At 44.7% G+C, this 17,656-nt stretch overlaps 1 protein-coding gene across 1 annotated transcript in view; it reads left to right on the top strand.

Moving 5' to 3' along the window:
- The window catches only part of LPCAT1 (lysophosphatidylcholine acyltransferase 1), a 290,886-nt gene that overhangs the window by 227,511 nt on the left and 45,719 nt on the right, over positions 1–17,656 (top strand). The window contains exons 10-11 of the mRNA XM_082257844.1: positions 8,703–8,828; positions 9,868–10,021. Of these exons, the coding sequence (XP_082113970.1) occupies positions 8,703–8,828; positions 9,868–10,021 (280 nt within the window). The remainder of the gene's footprint in view (positions 1–8,702; positions 8,829–9,867; positions 10,022–17,656) is intronic.

Genomic DNA, 17,656 nt, shown 5'->3' on the forward strand with positions numbered 1-17,656 from the left:
CAGATGATAAGGACATTTTTTTGCTAATTAGGTGTGGCTATTTGATGAATTATAAGATTTTAAAAGATGTCAGTTTGTCCTTTATTTATTTTCCTAATTGTACATTATCATGGGTTTATGTATTTTTCCCACCTATGTATATACAGTATATGGATTTTCTAATTGTTCTCTTCTTTGGAACATTTTGTACTTTATTATTTTGTTACTGAAATTGTATATTGGTTTTATCTTTTTCTGCGTGTTGAGAGAATGGGTCACCGGTCAAACTCAGTTGTGTGTTTTACATAAGTGAAGATTTTAAAGGGTTGTAGCTTCAGGTGTGGCATGTAGGGTTGCCACCTCATCCATTTAAACCCAAGCACATATTAATTGCACAGCTTCTGAGGCTAATTTATTGTAGATAAGGCCCTAAGTGAGTTTAATTACCACCTAATCAGCCACAGGACCTGTGTAATTAAAGGATATGTCCACCGTAAAACTAAAATCCCTGCATCTATAGATCTCCATGTTCTAACACTAACCAATCTGAGTGGCTTCGAAGTGGAGGTGGGTGCAGAAGACACAGCTAACAACAGAAGCTCCATAGTAAGTCTATGGGTGATGTTACATCCCATTAATTTCACAGCCGGTGTCGGCCGTGTCCTCTGCAGAGCTTCTGCTGCTGGAGATCGGGTCGAATCGACTTCAATAAAGGTAAGTATACTGATTTCTTCTTTAAAGGGCTAGATAGGTTAGTTTTAGAACCTGGAGATCTAAAGATGCAGGGATTTTAGTTTTAAGGTGGACTTATCCTTTAAACACTTCCCGCAAACTGACGTACCTGTACGTCGGCTTGAAGAATTGGTTGTATCGGGGTGATGCCTGCAGCTAGAGGCATCACCCTGGTACCGTTTTTTTAGAGGCGCCTGTCGGCTTTCTGGAGATAACAACCGATGCGTCTCAGCAGCTGTTATACCCGCCGCCGCCGCCTCCTCCTGCCGCTCTGCCCGGGTCTCCCGTCCCACCGGGAGACCCGAGAAACCAGTCGGCACGTCCGCCGGTTGGTTAGAGTCCTTAGATTAGATCTCTGATCATGTAACCCAGAAGCGATGTCACAATGTCTCCTCCAGTTTACTCGACTGCCAATGGCACCGATTTAAACAAAAATGTCAGTATTCAAAAAGCCGAAACCAGCATTTTTGAATACTTTGAATTGCAGTGGAGGGATCAGGGATCTTTTAGACCCCAGATCCCTCGATAAAGAGTACTTGCCACTGCCTATTACTGTCACAAGGGATATTTTACATTTTTTTTATTTTTTTATACCGTGTTAAAAATAAAATGGGAAAAAAATAATAATTTTGAAGCACCCTCGTCCCCGTGAGCTCGCGCATCGGAGAAAACACATACGTAAGTCGTGCCCGCAAATGTAAACGGTGTTCATATCACACGTAAGGTATCGGCGCGATCGTCAGCAAGAGCAATAATTCTAGCAAAAGACCTACTCTGTAACTCTAAACTGGTAACTGTTAAAAATTTTTAAAGTGTCGCCTGTGAAGATTTTTAAGTACTGTAGTTTGTCGCCATTCCACGAGTGTGAGCAATTTAAACCTTAACATGTTAGGTATCTATTTACTCAGCCTGACATAATCTTTCACATTATACTACAAATATTGGGCTAACTTTATTACATTTTTTTTTAAATTCAGTGAAGTGTATTTCTTCCCCAAAAAATTGCGTTTGAAAGACCGCTGCGCAAATACCGCACGACAAAAAAATATTGTAACGACCGCCATTTTATTCTCCAGAGTCTTTATTAAAAAAATATATATATATGTAATGTTTGGTGGTTCTAAGTAATTTTCTAGCAAAAAATACTGAATATAACTTGTAAACGTGTGTCAGAAATGGGCTTGGTCCTTACGTGGTTAATATGTGTTCCGATTAAAAGGGATGAGTTGGTAACGATAGTTGCATGTGAGTAAGCACCTTTGGCGTAAAATGCGTTAACATCTCCTGGTATATGTTGCTGTGACGTTGTGAATCTTTTATCACTATAATAAAGAAACTGGAGTTCATGTGCACCAGTGTGTGGTCATCCACTTTGTTTCCTTCAAGCTAACTTTAAAGTGTACTGAAGAAGTACACACAGCAGGCTGACAATACTGCCGCTAATTGCAAGGAAGTGGCTTACCATTGTTTGCCTGAAATAGTAAGTGTTGTTATCCAAAGAATCTCCAGTCCTTGCAAACGATTCATAAAAATGGTTTGCTTAGAAACTGTATAGAATGAGGCATATTGCAAAACATACTGAAAGAATGTAGTTGGTATTTGATCATCACTGGGTTTTTTATTTTTCATTATTTAAATGTAAAAAGACAGAAACTGAACAATTTTTTTCTATTATAAAACCTATATCAAAACGAATTTCTTCATAAATTTAGGCCATAATGTATTCTGCTACATGTCTTTGGTAAAATAAATCCCTATAGCTGTATATTAATTGGTTTGTGCGAAAGTTATAGCATCTACAAGCTATGGTGTATATATACTGGAATTTATATTTCCTTTTTTTTTTTTAATACTAGTAATGGTAGTGATTGGAAACTCATAGTGGGACTGTGATAGTGCGGCAGGCAATCTGACACGAAGGGCACATTCACACTGAATGTGGGTTTGAAATTGTGCGAGTTCAGCCCCGCATTTCAGTGCAAGTTCGGGGGTGATTTGAAAGACATTTGTGTGGGTTCATGCCCAGATGTCTATTGAAATCACCCCTAAAGTTGCCAAAAGTAGTGACGGAACTACTTTTGGAAATCAGTGCGGCGCTGCAAAGTCATATTGATTGGGACATTGCCATTTCCTGCAATAGGCTGCAATTTGACATGTGAATGGGGGCCAACTGACCTATTCAGAGAAACTATTTCAATGAACAGGGCTAATATACACTGTTATTGTACTAATGACACTGGCTGGGCAGGTGTTAACATCTTGGGTAATCAAGGGGTTAAGTGTGTGCCTAAGAATGTATGTGTGCTGCTTTTTACCAAATGGATTTGTTTATTAACCCTGAGAAACAGAGAGAACTTTCCCTCTGTACAGAGCCTTGTGTTGATGAATCATTGGCTGGGATGTGTTGACGAAGTCCCGCTGGTTTCAATCACGGAAGGGGGGGGGCATGGTGGTGCATGCGCGCCCAGAATGTGGACGTAAGCCGTGACGTACGGGTACGTTACGGTGCAACAGTATGTGTTCGAGGGGCCAGCAAGTGGTTATTGACTGAAAAAAAAGTTACTAATAAATTGGACCAATAGTCCTTTCATTTGAAAAGTGTTCATCTGCTACCACCTGCCATTCACAGAAGTTGCAAGTAAATTGGGACTTCTCTCAAAGATTCTGTTATTTCTGCTAGGAGATATTTCTTCCCCCACATTTTTCGGAGTAGGCCAAGTATGAATGCAGGTGCAAATGAATAAACCTCTTAAAGTTCCCTTTCTCTTTCTTTCATTAATGAACACAGCTCCTGATCTTCTTGACTAAATGGGTTATGCTGCCCCCTACACGAGTAGGACACTAGGTAGCAAAAAACTTGACTGCGCCTATGGAGCAGTCCCAGGGGTATACTTCCACTCCCTGCTACTCTGCTACTCCCACTCTCTGCATATATTTTTCTAGTCCCTTGCTGGGATCTCTGGTCCTGACGATTTTTTTATTTTAAATGGAATTTTTTCCTCTCCTTTATTATTTTGTTCCTGTTGAGAATCTACAATCAATTGCTGGACTGGGCAACGGACTGGATAATCTAGATCCAGAGGGTCCCCACAGTCTGGCCAGCGAGCAGATGCAGACCGCAGCTCCGCAATAGGTCGGCTGCAACATAGCCCCACTGGATGGTGGCTGGCCTGCAAGTTAAACGTCTCGTGAGGGAGCATACGACCTGGCTTTGGTCTGAGTCGCAGCGTTCCTCCTGGCCGACAGCACCCACATTACGATGGAGCAATGGTCTGCCTGGAACAGTGCCCACCCTGTTTCTGGTGTGATTAATAGGTGTCCCCCCTCTACACCTCTATCGATAGGGGTGGGTAGTGCTGCCGGCGACCAGACAATCAAACGTTGGGAGGGGGCTGGGCCTGGTGGGGGCAACTGCCAGGGCCCCCCTTCATGTTGGAATTGTTTTAGAGCTCCTGGGGTCCCCCCCCGGGCCGCCATTTTCTTACAGCTTTTTATGTTACATATTGGTGGCCATGTTTGTGTATCCTCGGCTGCCATTTTCTTGTGGTTTCCCCATTGAAAATAGCGGTGGCCATGTCTTTTAAGGCAGATAGGCGGTGATTTGGCGGTTGGGGCCTCTTCTCAGCCTCTAGTGCTGATCCCTGGATTTTTCACCTCCCGATCGCCACATGGTTTGCAGTTAGTTCAGTGCTGTAAGTGCCTGATCGGTGGTGGTGAGTTTTTGTGGGCTTCTCTCTCCCTTTCTCTGCTGTAGCAGGGATAGTGTTCTGTGCTGGGCCTTGTGGTGCCACCAGCGCGGTGGGGTGTCCTTTGCAGTGTGATACATTTTTTGTGTGGGTCTTCATTAATGGAGTCCCTGGAGCGTGTTTCACCTCCTGATTCCCTCTGAGGCTGCCAGGTCCTCCAACTGACAGCAGTCCTGGAGTCCTTGGTGTCCAGGGTAGATTTGGTCCTGGGAAAACAGGCTAGCAAAAAGCGCCTTCATCTTCTTCATCTGTCTCATCAGCTTCTGAATCTGATGCGGACGCGAGTTATCCTTCTGGGTCTGCTTCCATGCACCCTGCGTGCTCAGATAGTGAGGATGATTCCTCTGCCTCTCTAGCCGTGCATGAAAAGGTTCTAGTGGATGCGCTGATTGTATCAGTGAGGAAAACCTTAACCACTTGCCGACCGGTTATGTTGACCGTTCTGCGGCAAAGTGGCTCGATATCCTCCAGCGACGTAGACCTACGTCGCAGCACTCCTCCCCATTGTGGGCGGCGCACGCCGCCGGAGGCTCGCTCCCGCTGTTTCAGTCACAGCGGGAGTCGGGCCAGGGGAAGAGAGGCGGTGATCCCCGCCGCTCTTCCCCGATCATCGGGGATCGAGTGTGAAAATCCGTCCGCTTTGTTTAGAGCTGAACCTGCCATCTGTGCCTGTGTCATTCAGTCCCCTCCCCCACACACGTTAGCAAGCACCAGGCATACATTAACCCCTTGATCACCAATAAAAATTAACCCCTTCCCTGCCAGTGTCATTTTTACAGTAACAGTGCATATTTATAGCACTGATTACTGTAGTAATGTCACTGGTACCCCCAAAAGTGTCAAAAATGTCAGTCAAGGGTCCGATCTGTCCGCCGCAATGTCGCAGTCCCGCAAAGAAAATCGCAGATCGCCGCCATTACCAGTTAAAAAAAAAAAAAACAATAAAAATGACATAAATTTCCCGTAGTTAGTAGCTGCGATAACTTTTGCGCAAACCAATCAAAATACGCTTATTGCGATTTTTTTTTTTTTTTTTACCAAACATATGTAGCAGAAAACAAATTGGCCTAAAATGTTAAAACTTTTTGATTTTTACATTTTTTTTGGGGGGGAATTTCATATAAAAAAATGTGAAAAATATTATTTTTTTCAAAATTTATGCTCTTTTTTTGTTTATTGCGCAAAAAGTAAAAATCGCACAGGTGATCAAATACCACCAAAAGAAAGCTCTATTTGTGGGGAAAAAAGGACATCAATTTAATTTGGGTACAGCATCGCACCACAATTTTTCGTTAAAGTAACGCAGTGCCGAATCGCAAAATATGGCCGGGCAGGAATGGGGTAAAAGCCTCCGGTCTTAAAACGGTTAAAAATATGGTCATTGAGAATTTTTTTGTCAAAGACATGTAGCTAATTATATTTTGGCCTAAATATATGACAAAAATTGAATATATTGGATATTTTTTAACTGTCAAAGTAGAAAAATATTGTTTTTTTTTTCCAAAATGTTCGCATTTTTTTATTATCGCAAAAAATAAAAAGCGCAGAGGTGATCAAATACCACCAAAAGAAAGCTCTGTTTGTGGGAAAAAAAGGACGTAAATTTCGTTTGGGTACGGCATTGCATGACCGCGCAATTGTCAGTTAAAGTCGCACAGTGCCGAATCGCAAAAAGTGGCCTGGACGTAAGACAGCAAAATCCTCCAGTGGTAAAGTGGTTAAAGATGGAGGCTGCGGCTAAAGCAGAGTTGGAGACTGAGTCACCTTGGCTCCCACAGGTCCTCCAAGGCGGCGAAGGTGTTCCCCTCTTCCGCTTTCTTTGACAACTTTGTCACAAAACAGTGGGGGTACCCAAAACGCAGCGTTTTGCAATGCGGTACCCTTATGAGGATTCCCTCCTTAAAAAAAAAAAAAAAAAACTGACAGTTCCTCCTATAGTGGACTCCCTGGTTTCCATGTTGAATAAAGTCACCGTAATTCTTTACAGATCCGGCTGATAGGAGATCAGAGGCCTTGACCCGCCATATATTTACTGTGGCTGGTTCGGCATTAGGCCAGTATTTACTATTGCCTGGTGTCTTGAGCTATGACGGAGTGGGCAAAACTATGCCGGGACCTGGAAGGGGAACCGCTCCACCCCTGCCTTTACGGAGCTGACGGATCAGTTAGTCCAAGGGCTACAGTTGTCTGTGTTGCCTCTTTGGATGCGGCTTCCTTGATTTCTAGACTGTCTGTCTCAGCAGTGGCCCTGAAGCATATTATCTGGCTGAAATGCTGGTCTGTGGACCAGGCTTCTAAGAAGGCCTTATCCGATCTTCCATTTGTGGGAGATTGCCTGTTTGGAGCTTCCTTGGATGATATCATCAAAAGCCTCACAGGGGGAAAAGACTACTCTTCTTCAACATGCTTCCAAGGGTGAGGAGCCCCATCGCAGACTGGGGACTTTCTTTTCGGCTCACAAGAGGTCTTTTCGTCCCTCAGGGTCCCAAGACAAGGGTTCTAAGCCCATCAGGGCCTCCGCCGGGGGTTCTAGGAGGACCTGGTCTGGCAAGCCACGAGCGGGTTCTGCCATACCTGCGGACAAGGCTTCCTCTGCATGAAGGGGCGCCCTCACCCGTGTCTGGGGTGGGGGGATGTCTTCGTTGGTTTCCAGATCCGTGGACCTCCCTGATACAGGACAAGTGGGTCCACAAAGTAATTTGCTCTGGCTACAAGATCAAGTTTCGATCTTATCCTCCGGAAACATTCTTCCCTTCCAACCTGCGCTTGTCCCCAGATCGCTTAAGGGATCTCTTTGGGGCAACGCAAGACTTGTTACTTCAAGGAGTAATTGTTCCGGTTCCAACATCGGAACGTTTTCAAGGGTTTTACTCAAACCTGTTTACAGTTTCCAGCAAGGAAGGCAAGGTACGTCCATCTCTGGACCTCAAGGCGCTAAACTGCTTTGTGTGGGTATAGAAGTTCCGAATGGAGTCCATTCACACGGTAGTGGCGTCCCTACACCAGGGGGATTTCCTCGCTTCCATCTACATCAGGTACGCCTACCTTCACATTCCAATATGTGTCGCCACCAGCGCTTCCTCTACTTTGCTGTGGACAAGGAGCATTATCAGTTTGTGGCGTTACCCTTTGGTCTCTCCTCCGCTCCTGGGGTCTTCACAAAACTGTTGGCCCCGGTGCTCACATTGTTGCGTCAGCGTCATCGCGGTACCCTGGGTACCTGGATGATCTGCTGTTGCGAGCAGAGTCTGACTGCTCTGTTGGACAACTTGGAGAAAATATTCGGGAGGTTCCCCTGCTTACATTGTCTCAGAAGGTGGCCTTTTTGTGGACTATTATTTCTGCGCGCAGGGTCCAAAGGTCATCTCTGATTTTCATTTGAATGAAGACATTGTGTTGCCTTCCCTGTGTCCCAGGCCTCAGATTCCTAAGGAAATTGCCTTGCAGTCCCTGGATGTGCTTCAGGCAATTAGGGTGTACCTGGCAGCTACTGAGTCTTTTAGGAAGTCAGACTCACTATTTGTCCTCGCGGATGGACCTCGAAAAGGATTGGCTGTTTCTGCTGCGACCATTTCCTAGATGAATCAGACAGACAGTGATTCAGGCCTATTCCATTAAGGGTCAGGTTCCTCCTCTCCCTGTAGGGGGCATTCTACTCGGGCACTGAGTGCTTCCTGGGCCTTCCATCACTCACCCCTCTATGGAGTTTGTTTTTTTTTTTTCCTTTTGACACAGCTTGTAACAAAACTGAGTACCTATAGCAGAGAGTGGGAGTATACCCCCTGGGACTGTCAAGTTCTTTCCTGCCTAGTGTCCTACTCCTGTAGGGGGCAGCATAACCCACATAGTTAAGAAGATGAGGAGCTGTGTCTGGACCCAAACTCCATAGGGGTGGGTTCTGTTGTCCATCAATGAATATCAGAGAAATGTCAAAAATCCCATTTTTCCTGTTCCAATTCAAGGATGGTAATAAATGAGGTCAACAAATCCTATTAATAATCTTTGGGTTGGTGGTGTTTATTATTATACAAGGGGTATATAATTTTGTTAATTTGAAGTTTTTTTTTCTCTAAATAGGTTTTGATTACACTCTTGTAATAAGAACTGCTATCAGCAGGTGGTGTTCAGACTGCATCAAGCAGCTTATTTTTATTCAAGTTCAGGCTCATTCATAGGATGAAATGTTACACTTGACTGACATTTGTTTTTCTCTTTTAATGTTTACATTGAATTTTTCTCTTAAAGAGCATTGGATGTGTCTGTCACAGACTACACATTTGAAGACTGTCAGTTGGCATTAGCAGAGGGCCAGCTTCGTCTGCCATCAGATACTTCTCTCTTGGAGTTTGCAAGACTTGTAAGAAGTCTGGGGTAGGTAACATGTACTTTCTGGAATGTCCATTTACATCTGTTGAGAGATGAGCAGAAGGATTCAGAGTTGACTAGCTTTCCCTGGTTTGCCCATTTTTATAATTCAAGGGCAGATGCGTTCATCTATGAAAAAATACTGATTTTGTTGGATCATTTTTCCTTATAGCCAAGTGTGTTAGATTTGTCCTTGCAGTTATTGTTACACATTCTGCTAGGTCAATGACATCTTATTTCCCTGTGAAGGTAATATTTTTACTTGGTTCATTAGCAGAATATTAAAAGCTGAAATCTAGGCAAATTGTATAGCTGAAATACTGCTATTTTAGCTTTCAAACAATATATAACTTTTGTCCAGCCCCTACTATGCATCAACGGTTGGGACGGTGACATCACTTTTCTTTACTGCAGCTTGGTCACCTCCCTTTACCCCATGCTGTGGTTGGACAGTGAAGGAGCAGCAAACCTACTGATGTTATTTGCTTACAAAAATAGTGTATAACATTTTTCATTATTGTATAACTGCATTAAATAGAGTTTTTAAATCTCCTTGGTATTTTTATTTACAAACCTATTCATTCTTATGTTGCCAAACATAAGGAGTAAAGCATAAGATCATATGTTACAGCATTGTTTCTCAGCACTGGAAGTAAAGTGTTGTCTAGCTTCATACAGTCACCTTTTACATGCTGTAAGGCAGCCCATGGAGGACTCATATTTTTTTTTCAACTAGCAGGTTGAATCATCCACACATTTGCTTAGCCTTGGTATTTTTCTGACATTAGTGAGACTTCCCAGCCATCTGAATACAGTGATCGGCACTGATCGAGAGGACATTTTTCAACAGCGAAGTTAAAAGGAGTCAATCAGTAGATTGACTTCTGCACAACCACCTTCACATACACAGATTTAAATTCAGCCGGTCTCTGCTGAACCTTCTGAATTTCGAACTGTGTATGGCTGGGTTAAGAAAATGAGAGAAGTAACCCTTTTTAGTTACATTGATATGCCTTGCTTATTTAATCAGGAGTTTTGTTCACAGATTAAAACCAGAAAAGCTAGAAAAAGAGCTGAAACAATTCTCAGAACGTGCCAAGAAAAGTAAAGGGGAGAAGATAAACCTAAAGGAGTTTGCAGAGTACCTGTCTGTTCCAGTAACAGAGAAATTAGAGGACCTATTTGCCTTATTTGATGAAGTAAGTGCTTTTCTCGTCTTCAAAAATATTTTTTTTAAATTAATAGGGCTAGTTTGTTAGCAGGTAATCTAAATCTGTAATATTTACATGGTGCGATTTTTAAATAAGAAAATTAACTTTTTAAGCAAGATAATCTGGAATTACTTTGTGACCATACATACGAACAAATTGCCTTTAATCAGAAGCATGTAAAACAGTGAGATGCCTGTAAAGCAATGAGACTCACAAGCAAGAAAAGAAGAAAGCAAGAAAGGTAGGGTCTGAGCAGAAACAGCCAGAGTAACCTCACAGGGAGGTGATTGGTCAGTCCCCAAATTTGCCCTAGTCATAAATGCCAGGAATTATAAGCACAAATAAGTAAACCAAAAAAACAAGAGGGGTGGTCAACAGCAGACTCACCGCAACCTGGAGCTGTCGTGTGGTGCAGGAGAGGTAAAGCGGAGTTCTTTTTTGTGCGCAGGTAAAGATGATCAGCCTGCATCTAAGTAACTGTGAGAGAATGCCATTATAACGTAATCAGCCAGCATCCACCCATCCATAGTTGTAGTAAAACTTGCCATCACATTAGTAGTCAAAGTAGTAGTCCTTCCTCTCTATAGTTGAAGGGGGCTACAAACAGTGCAAGTATTTGGTCATAGTGGAAACCTCCCCCGCCCACCTTTCATTCCATAGCACAAATCACAAATAGCCCAGTGATAGTAAAGTGTACTACACTAATCACCACCCAAACACATAGTCCAGGGGAGAAGGGAAAAAGGGGTTAACCACAGACCACTTCAAACCACATAGAAGGGATAAGGGGAGAGGGGGGTGTAAACAAACCATTTCCTGAAGATGAGCGGAGTGTACCTTCCCAGTTGTCAGATACTTAATGCCGGAGCAGGCCCCTGTCTGCATGGAGGGACATTGTGACAGAGCAAAGGGTCACTTAGTCATATGTGTCCCCTGTATACCATAAAAGTAGGTGCCACCTAAATAATTGTGTATTCAAAGTGCAGCTGCCCCTTGAGGTGTAAAACACGCTACAAATGTGAATAGTGTAAAGATAGGCACTACTCGTTTCCTCAAATCTTATCAATTAATAATAAATAGTAAAAATATACAAATCTTTATGCCTGTATCCGTTTCTTTTGTTATACTGCTTTGTTTAACAGAAGAAATGTGCACCCATGGCCCCTCACTCACTTTTCAAATGGGTGTAGATACAGAAGTGGGATAAATTCACCATCACCAGGAACTCTAGCTCCAACATCCTCTCATAGTCAAAAGAAGCCACAAGCAGAATAAAATATTCTTAGTGCAGTATTTAAATTTAGAATTATTGGACAAAAGCATATAAGAAAACGCATGTATATGGTGCTTTAAGCAGCACCAGCATGCAAAGTCTCTGTGGATACTGTCAGCACTGCTGCTCGCAATGCAGAGTCGACATATGCGTTCCAAGGGACCGGAAGTAAACTGGAACTAAAATCAGGTCTCCACTGGAAATGATGAAGGGGTTAGCAGCAGCGTAGCATTGTGCACGTAGTGTGTCATCAGGAGGCCTCTACCATCCCCAAGAGATAACTCAGACTGTTCCACCCACTCCACCAACCGTTCAACAATGGCTGATCAGTGTGGACCATACCTACCGCATGGAAAACATGACTTACACTCTGCGCAATCTTTCTTCCAAGTCCTATGACATATGGGCCTGCTGGCTGGCCTTCACATACACCCAAGATTACGCATCCCTGATGGTCTCGCCTTTTTGCACCTCCTCTACTCTTTCATAGGCTTACAATGACATGATGATTGTACTATACTACCTGCTTAAATTATGTATCATCAGCCAGGTCCCTCCCTCCCTCCTTCTTCTCCCCCCTCCGGCCTTACCCCCCTTCACCTTTCACTCTACTTTTCTCTCTTCTCTCTCCCTTTTCTTCCCCCTCTTACTAATCTTCTAGGCCACCTTAGATAGCTGCACTTATAGTTCCTATTTAGCGACATGTACCTTAGGGGTTCTATAATGTGAAGCTTTTTGTTGTTACGATACTTTTAACCATGTAATATTCAACGGTTTTTATCTCTGTTGTAATTCACCCTTCCGTGTTCATTTGATATCTCTTCAATAAAAGTGTATTAAACAAAAAACTCAGACTGTCCCTCCAGAAGGTTTTACCCCCTTTATGACCAAAGCACTATCTGAGAGGGTCACTAATGTGACACTAATACAGTGATCAGTGGTATTACTGTACACTGGCACTATACTAATGACGCTGGCTGCAAAGGGGTTAACATATAGGTACAATCAAGGAGTTAACTGGGTCTAGCAATGTGTAATGCGTGCTGCTTTTACTTTACAGAAGGAGAGAAGAAACAGCCAGATTGCTGTTCCCTGTACACAAGAGTTCTGTGTTTTTGTGAACACAGAACTCTGTGATTAAACACAGCCGATTAGCCGATTTCAGCCAAAATCATTGGCTATACAGTAATACCTTGATTTGCGAGCATAATTCATTCCAGCAGCATGCTTGTAATCTAAAGCACTCGTATATCAAAGCAAATTTTCCCATAAGAAATAATGGAAACTCAGAATGATTCGTTCCACAACCATTTATTGGTATAAATAAAGATATGCTGCTATCATATCTAAAGTACAGTACTGTACAGTATAAGCATGCCATCCCCTCTGTTGAATAACATTGTGTCCCCGTGTCTGTATCGTATATAGAATAAGCTGATTTCTACTGTATCAGAGCATCTCCCGGCGCTCACATGACTCCTCGGCTCTCTGCTTCTCTCCTCCCCGGATGACGACTGCGGGAGTGCTCGGCCCTGCCCACGGGGGACAGCAGAGAGGCGAGGAGTCACATGAGCGCCAGGAGACACTCTGATACAGTAGAAATCTGAATCTTTTATATACAATACAGGCACAGGGACACATAATGTTATGTAACAGAGGGGATGGCATGCTTATACTGTAATAAACCACTTTAGCATTGCTAAACCACTTTAACATTGTGAGTCTAATACTGCTCGTATATCTAGACAGCGCTCGAATATCAAGGCAAAATTTAAAAAATAATGTTGCTTGTCTTTCAAAAGCTTGTAAACCAGGTTATTCACAAACCAAGATATTACTGTAATCAGTTTCCAAACTTGTGCTATGTCCAATCACAGCATGGGTCGGCAGAGGGCATGCACATGCGCACCCCTAACCTGGAAGAAGGCCGATCACATACATGTACATGATCGTGCCTGTACCTGCGGCCCACTCGCAGTATGTTTACTGTGAGCGGTCAGCAGGTGGTTAATAATTGTTTTCTAGTTATTTCCTCTTGGGGCTCTTGCACATGGTGAAAATAAACATTGTATTTACAGATTTGAACATCGCAGTCGTGCTTAGTTGTGTGTGCGTTGTGCTTAGTAATCTTACGTCGACTTCAGCTGTGTACAAGTTAAACTACAAAATAGTGCGTCTGCTGCCAGTTGTCTCTGTGTAGTTTATGCACATGCGTACATTTATTCGGAGTTTGAAAACTGAGATAGTGGAATAGAAGATGGATGTTAACATTATGCAGACATTTATTTGTCTAAACGTGTTCAAGCCCCCTGTTCAGGCTGAATGTGGCTTTGAAATCGTGCGACTTCACTTGAAATCGCAAGATTTCAAAGCCGCATGTTCGTGTGGCTTGACTGTATTCTGTGCTGTTATATGCACAGATGCCTATGCAAAGCACACCTGAAATTGTCAAAAGCAGTGCAGGAACTACCTTTTTCAAAACGGTGTGGCACCGCAAAGTTGGCATCTCACTGATTTCAACAGTTCCATTGCTGACAATAGGGTGCGACTTGTCATGCGAGTTGGACCTGTCAAATGACTTGACAAGTCACATTGATGTGAACGGGGGCTAAATGAAAGCAGTTTATGGACAATTATGTGTTTTTTTTATACTGGGCCTTTTGCTGGCAAGGGTAGTGTTTTATTACATCTGTGTGGTTAACCCCTCAAGAGCAAGCCGGTAGAACAGGCCGAAGGCTTCACTTCAGGCACAAAACCTTTTTAAACAACACATTCAATAGAGAAGTAAAATATGTAAATCCACTTTGTGTGCATCCTATAAAATGTAGCAATGACATCATCTCTAGGCTGCTTATGGCTTGTTCAGAAAACCTAGCAGCCCCTCCCACTACAGGCTGCTTGCAGAAAACTACAGAGGGTTGTGGATACAAAACCAGAGTGTGGCACTTACCAGTCTGGTCATGCACTTAGGCTGAACTGGATGGACTGGTGTCTTTATTTAACTTTACCAACTACTGTATGTAACTGTGGAAGTCCTTGCATAAAGTAAAAATCTCACACTGTAGTGCTACACAGATCAGGAAAAATGCACAAAGCACACCAAGATTCAAGTAAGAATACACATGGCTCTTGTATTTATGTAAGAAATATACGGTTGTATATGCCCCGCGCCAGGTGTTTAATTGTAAATATGTGAATAAATATATAAAAATAGTGGATAAAAAATTGTGAATAAAAAGTGTTAATGTATGTATTTGTAGCAGCTGCTATAGAATTATAAAAAGTGTTTGCAGGTAAGTAGTCTGAATGGCTACCTATAGCGCTTGCTTTAAATAATTGCAACATATAAATTAATATAGGTGAATATAATGAATTTCATAAAAAATATTAGTGACAAATATAATAATGAGTGCAAATAATATATTCCATATATATAAACCTTATTTCTCTTACGTCCTCCGACAGTCGCCGCCTCTTCATATTCGTCACATATGGGGTATTAGACTTTGCTCCGAAGGAGTAGCTAGGCAACAGAATATGTTAACAATAAAGCTTTAACATATCCCACCCTCAAGGGGTGGTCCCCTCAGTCAATACCCTCCTACTTCCTGCAACCATATCTCAGTTTTAATGTCTAGCTTGTCAGGAGTGGCTGGCTCTCTCTGTGCTGGGACTTTTTGTCCCAGACTCTTTCTTCCTTTTAATATTTTGTTTGAGTTTTCTCTCTACCTTTACTTAGCTGTTATTTTTGTCAGCATTAGTTAGTTCTTCGGACGAAGAGGATCATGCGGACTGGGTCTCGGGCTGATCCCCCTGATCGCAGGTCGTGGGTCAGTGGCTTCCCAGTCTGCCATCGAGCGTTCAGCCAGGTAACGCTCCTGGCACAGTGAACGACCCATCCCTGTTCGGTGCAGGGATGATTGGTGAGGTGGCTACCTCACCGGACGCTGTGCGGTTTCTTAACCGCCATTGTGTGCGTCTTGAATTGCGACTCTCCCTGCCTCATGTGCAGCGGCTTGTTCGCCTGTGCGGGTTCCCCACGCCATGTGAGGTAAGTGTATCTATGTGGGGACCTGTCTGTCTGGGGGGGGGTCTCAGTCTGGGACTGTGTAACCTGCCTTTATTCACACTGCTTGTCTCCCTATCTCTCGGCTGCATGCTGTGGGCTGCAAGGGGGGGGGGGGGGAGCTGTGTGACACTGTGTGTGTCAGGCTGGGTAGTGTGGGAAGCTGTGTGCTGTGGGGCATGTTTTTAATGGCATGTTGGGGCATATACAGCGATCGCTGCGGCGATCTAACATGTATCCATATAATGGGATAAAATTGTGTGTGTTTTTATGCACTGTGGAGCGGCGATTTCGGCGCCAAACGACGCCATTTTACCGGCGCCCGCTCCGGCCGCATGGTTTACATGCACGGCGGCCATTTTCTTGTAGCCTCCATAGGCTTACATAGAGCGCCCTGGCAGCATCACTTCCTCTTTCCTGGAACACCGATCGAGGCAGCAGCAGCAGCGGGGTCTCCTCAGGTTTTATCCTTCTATTCCTGTTTTCCATTGCCTGTATTCAGTCTGTATATTCCCTGTGGGGGTCTCATTGTGCCTGAGTGTGGTGCGGTGGGCTGCGCTTGCCGCGCTTGCTGAAAGGGGGCAGTTAACCCTTGGTTGTCTGGCATACAGGGGCAATGGATTCTCAGGAGGGCAAGTTTCCCACAGTATTGGTGGAAAGCCAGGGGACCGCTGTTTCCCCCCCAGGGGGGGATTTAGCCACTATTGTGGCTGGCCTTGCTGCCCAGGTGCAAATGCTGGTGGCTGCTCAATCTACAAAACGGCCCAGAGTTGCTCTGTCCTCTGATTCTGAGGGTGAAGGTGATGGGGCTGTTCTGGCAGGGACCCCCTTATCGGGGTCCCGCTCCTCTCTTGATCTAGTGGGGTCTGAGGTGGAGGCTGAAGTTGAGGGGGTCGATAATTCTCCCCCTGGCTCGCCTGAAGAGCTTGCAATCATGGATGAGTTGATTGCTTCCATTAAGCAAACGCTGCGTTTGCAGGACGAAGTGTGTCCCCCCGCTGCCTTGGCGGCTTATGGGACGCAGAGAAAACGCAGGACGCCGCAGGTTTTTCCCTGCAATGCTGATTTTCAGCGCGCTGTTAAGGATCAATGGCGCGATCTGCGCAAACCTTTTGCGGTACCAAGTAAATTCAAGCTGCGTTATCCTTTCTCGCCTGCCACTGATGAACGGTGGTGTGTGCCTCCGCCAGTGGATCATGCAATTGCGGTTTTGAACAAAGCCACTGCGATTCCTGCAGAGGGTTCCCCTGTTTTCCGTGCTGCCACGGATAGGAGACTGGAGTCTCTTGCCCGTCATACTTATTCTGTTACGGGTTCTATGCTTAAGGCTCTGTTTGCTTCTCTCATGGCGGCCCAGGCGATCGCAAGTTGGACGCAGATGCTTAGGCGCGTCCTAGTGGCCGATTCGGCCTCGGCGGCGACCCTGGATATGGTGGATCAGATCCACCAGGGTGTCATGTATCTGTGTGATGCGGACCTGGACCTGATTCCGTTGGCTGCACGTGTGCACAGCGTGGCGGTGTTGTCTCGCCGCCTGGTTTGGTTGAAATGTTGGTCGGTGGACCAATCTTCACGTAAAACCTTAGCCAATCTGCCTTATGATGGGTCTCGCCTTTTTGGGGAGTCCCTGGATGTATTGATTAAGGGGATCACCGGGGGTAAGAGCACTCTCTTGCCCCATTTCCCCAAGGCTAAGGGGGCTTCTGGGAAGAAGCATGCGAATTTTCGGCCCCCTCAGGGGTCCTTTCGTGCCTTTCGGCCGCACTACAAGGGCAAACCGTTCAAAGGCCAAGGCTCTCAGAAGAAGCCCTGGTCTGGGAAACAGAAGTCCGGCCAATCCGGACCTGCGGCCCATAACAGTTCGGCCTGAAGGGGCGCCCTCACCCAGTTTTGGGGTGGGGGGACGCTTGCTCGGTTTTCTTCAGCCCTGGTTGGCCCGTGTGCGGGACAGGTGGGTTCTGGAAATCGTTCGATCTGGTTACAAGATCGAGTTTCTCTCTCGGCCGGAGAGCAGATTTTTTCCCTCAAATCTACAACTGTCTCCAGAGCGCCTGCGGGATCTGCACCTGGCGGTGCGGGACCTGAGGGCTCAGGGTGTGGTGGTTCCGGTGTATCATCGGGACAGATTTCGGGGGTTTTATTCCAATCTGTTCACCGTGCCCAGGAAGGAGGGCAAGGTTCGTCCGATTCTGGACTTGAAGGCTCTGAACCGCTCTGTGCGGGTTCGCAAGTTCCGCATGGAATCCCTGCGCTCGGTGGTGGCTGCCCTGGTTCCGGGGGAATT

Source organism: Pelophylax lessonae (assembly GCF_965119305.1).
Source record: "Pelophylax lessonae genome assembly, chromosome: 5".
Taxonomy (NCBI): Eukaryota; Metazoa; Chordata; class Amphibia; order Anura; family Ranidae; genus Pelophylax; species Pelophylax lessonae.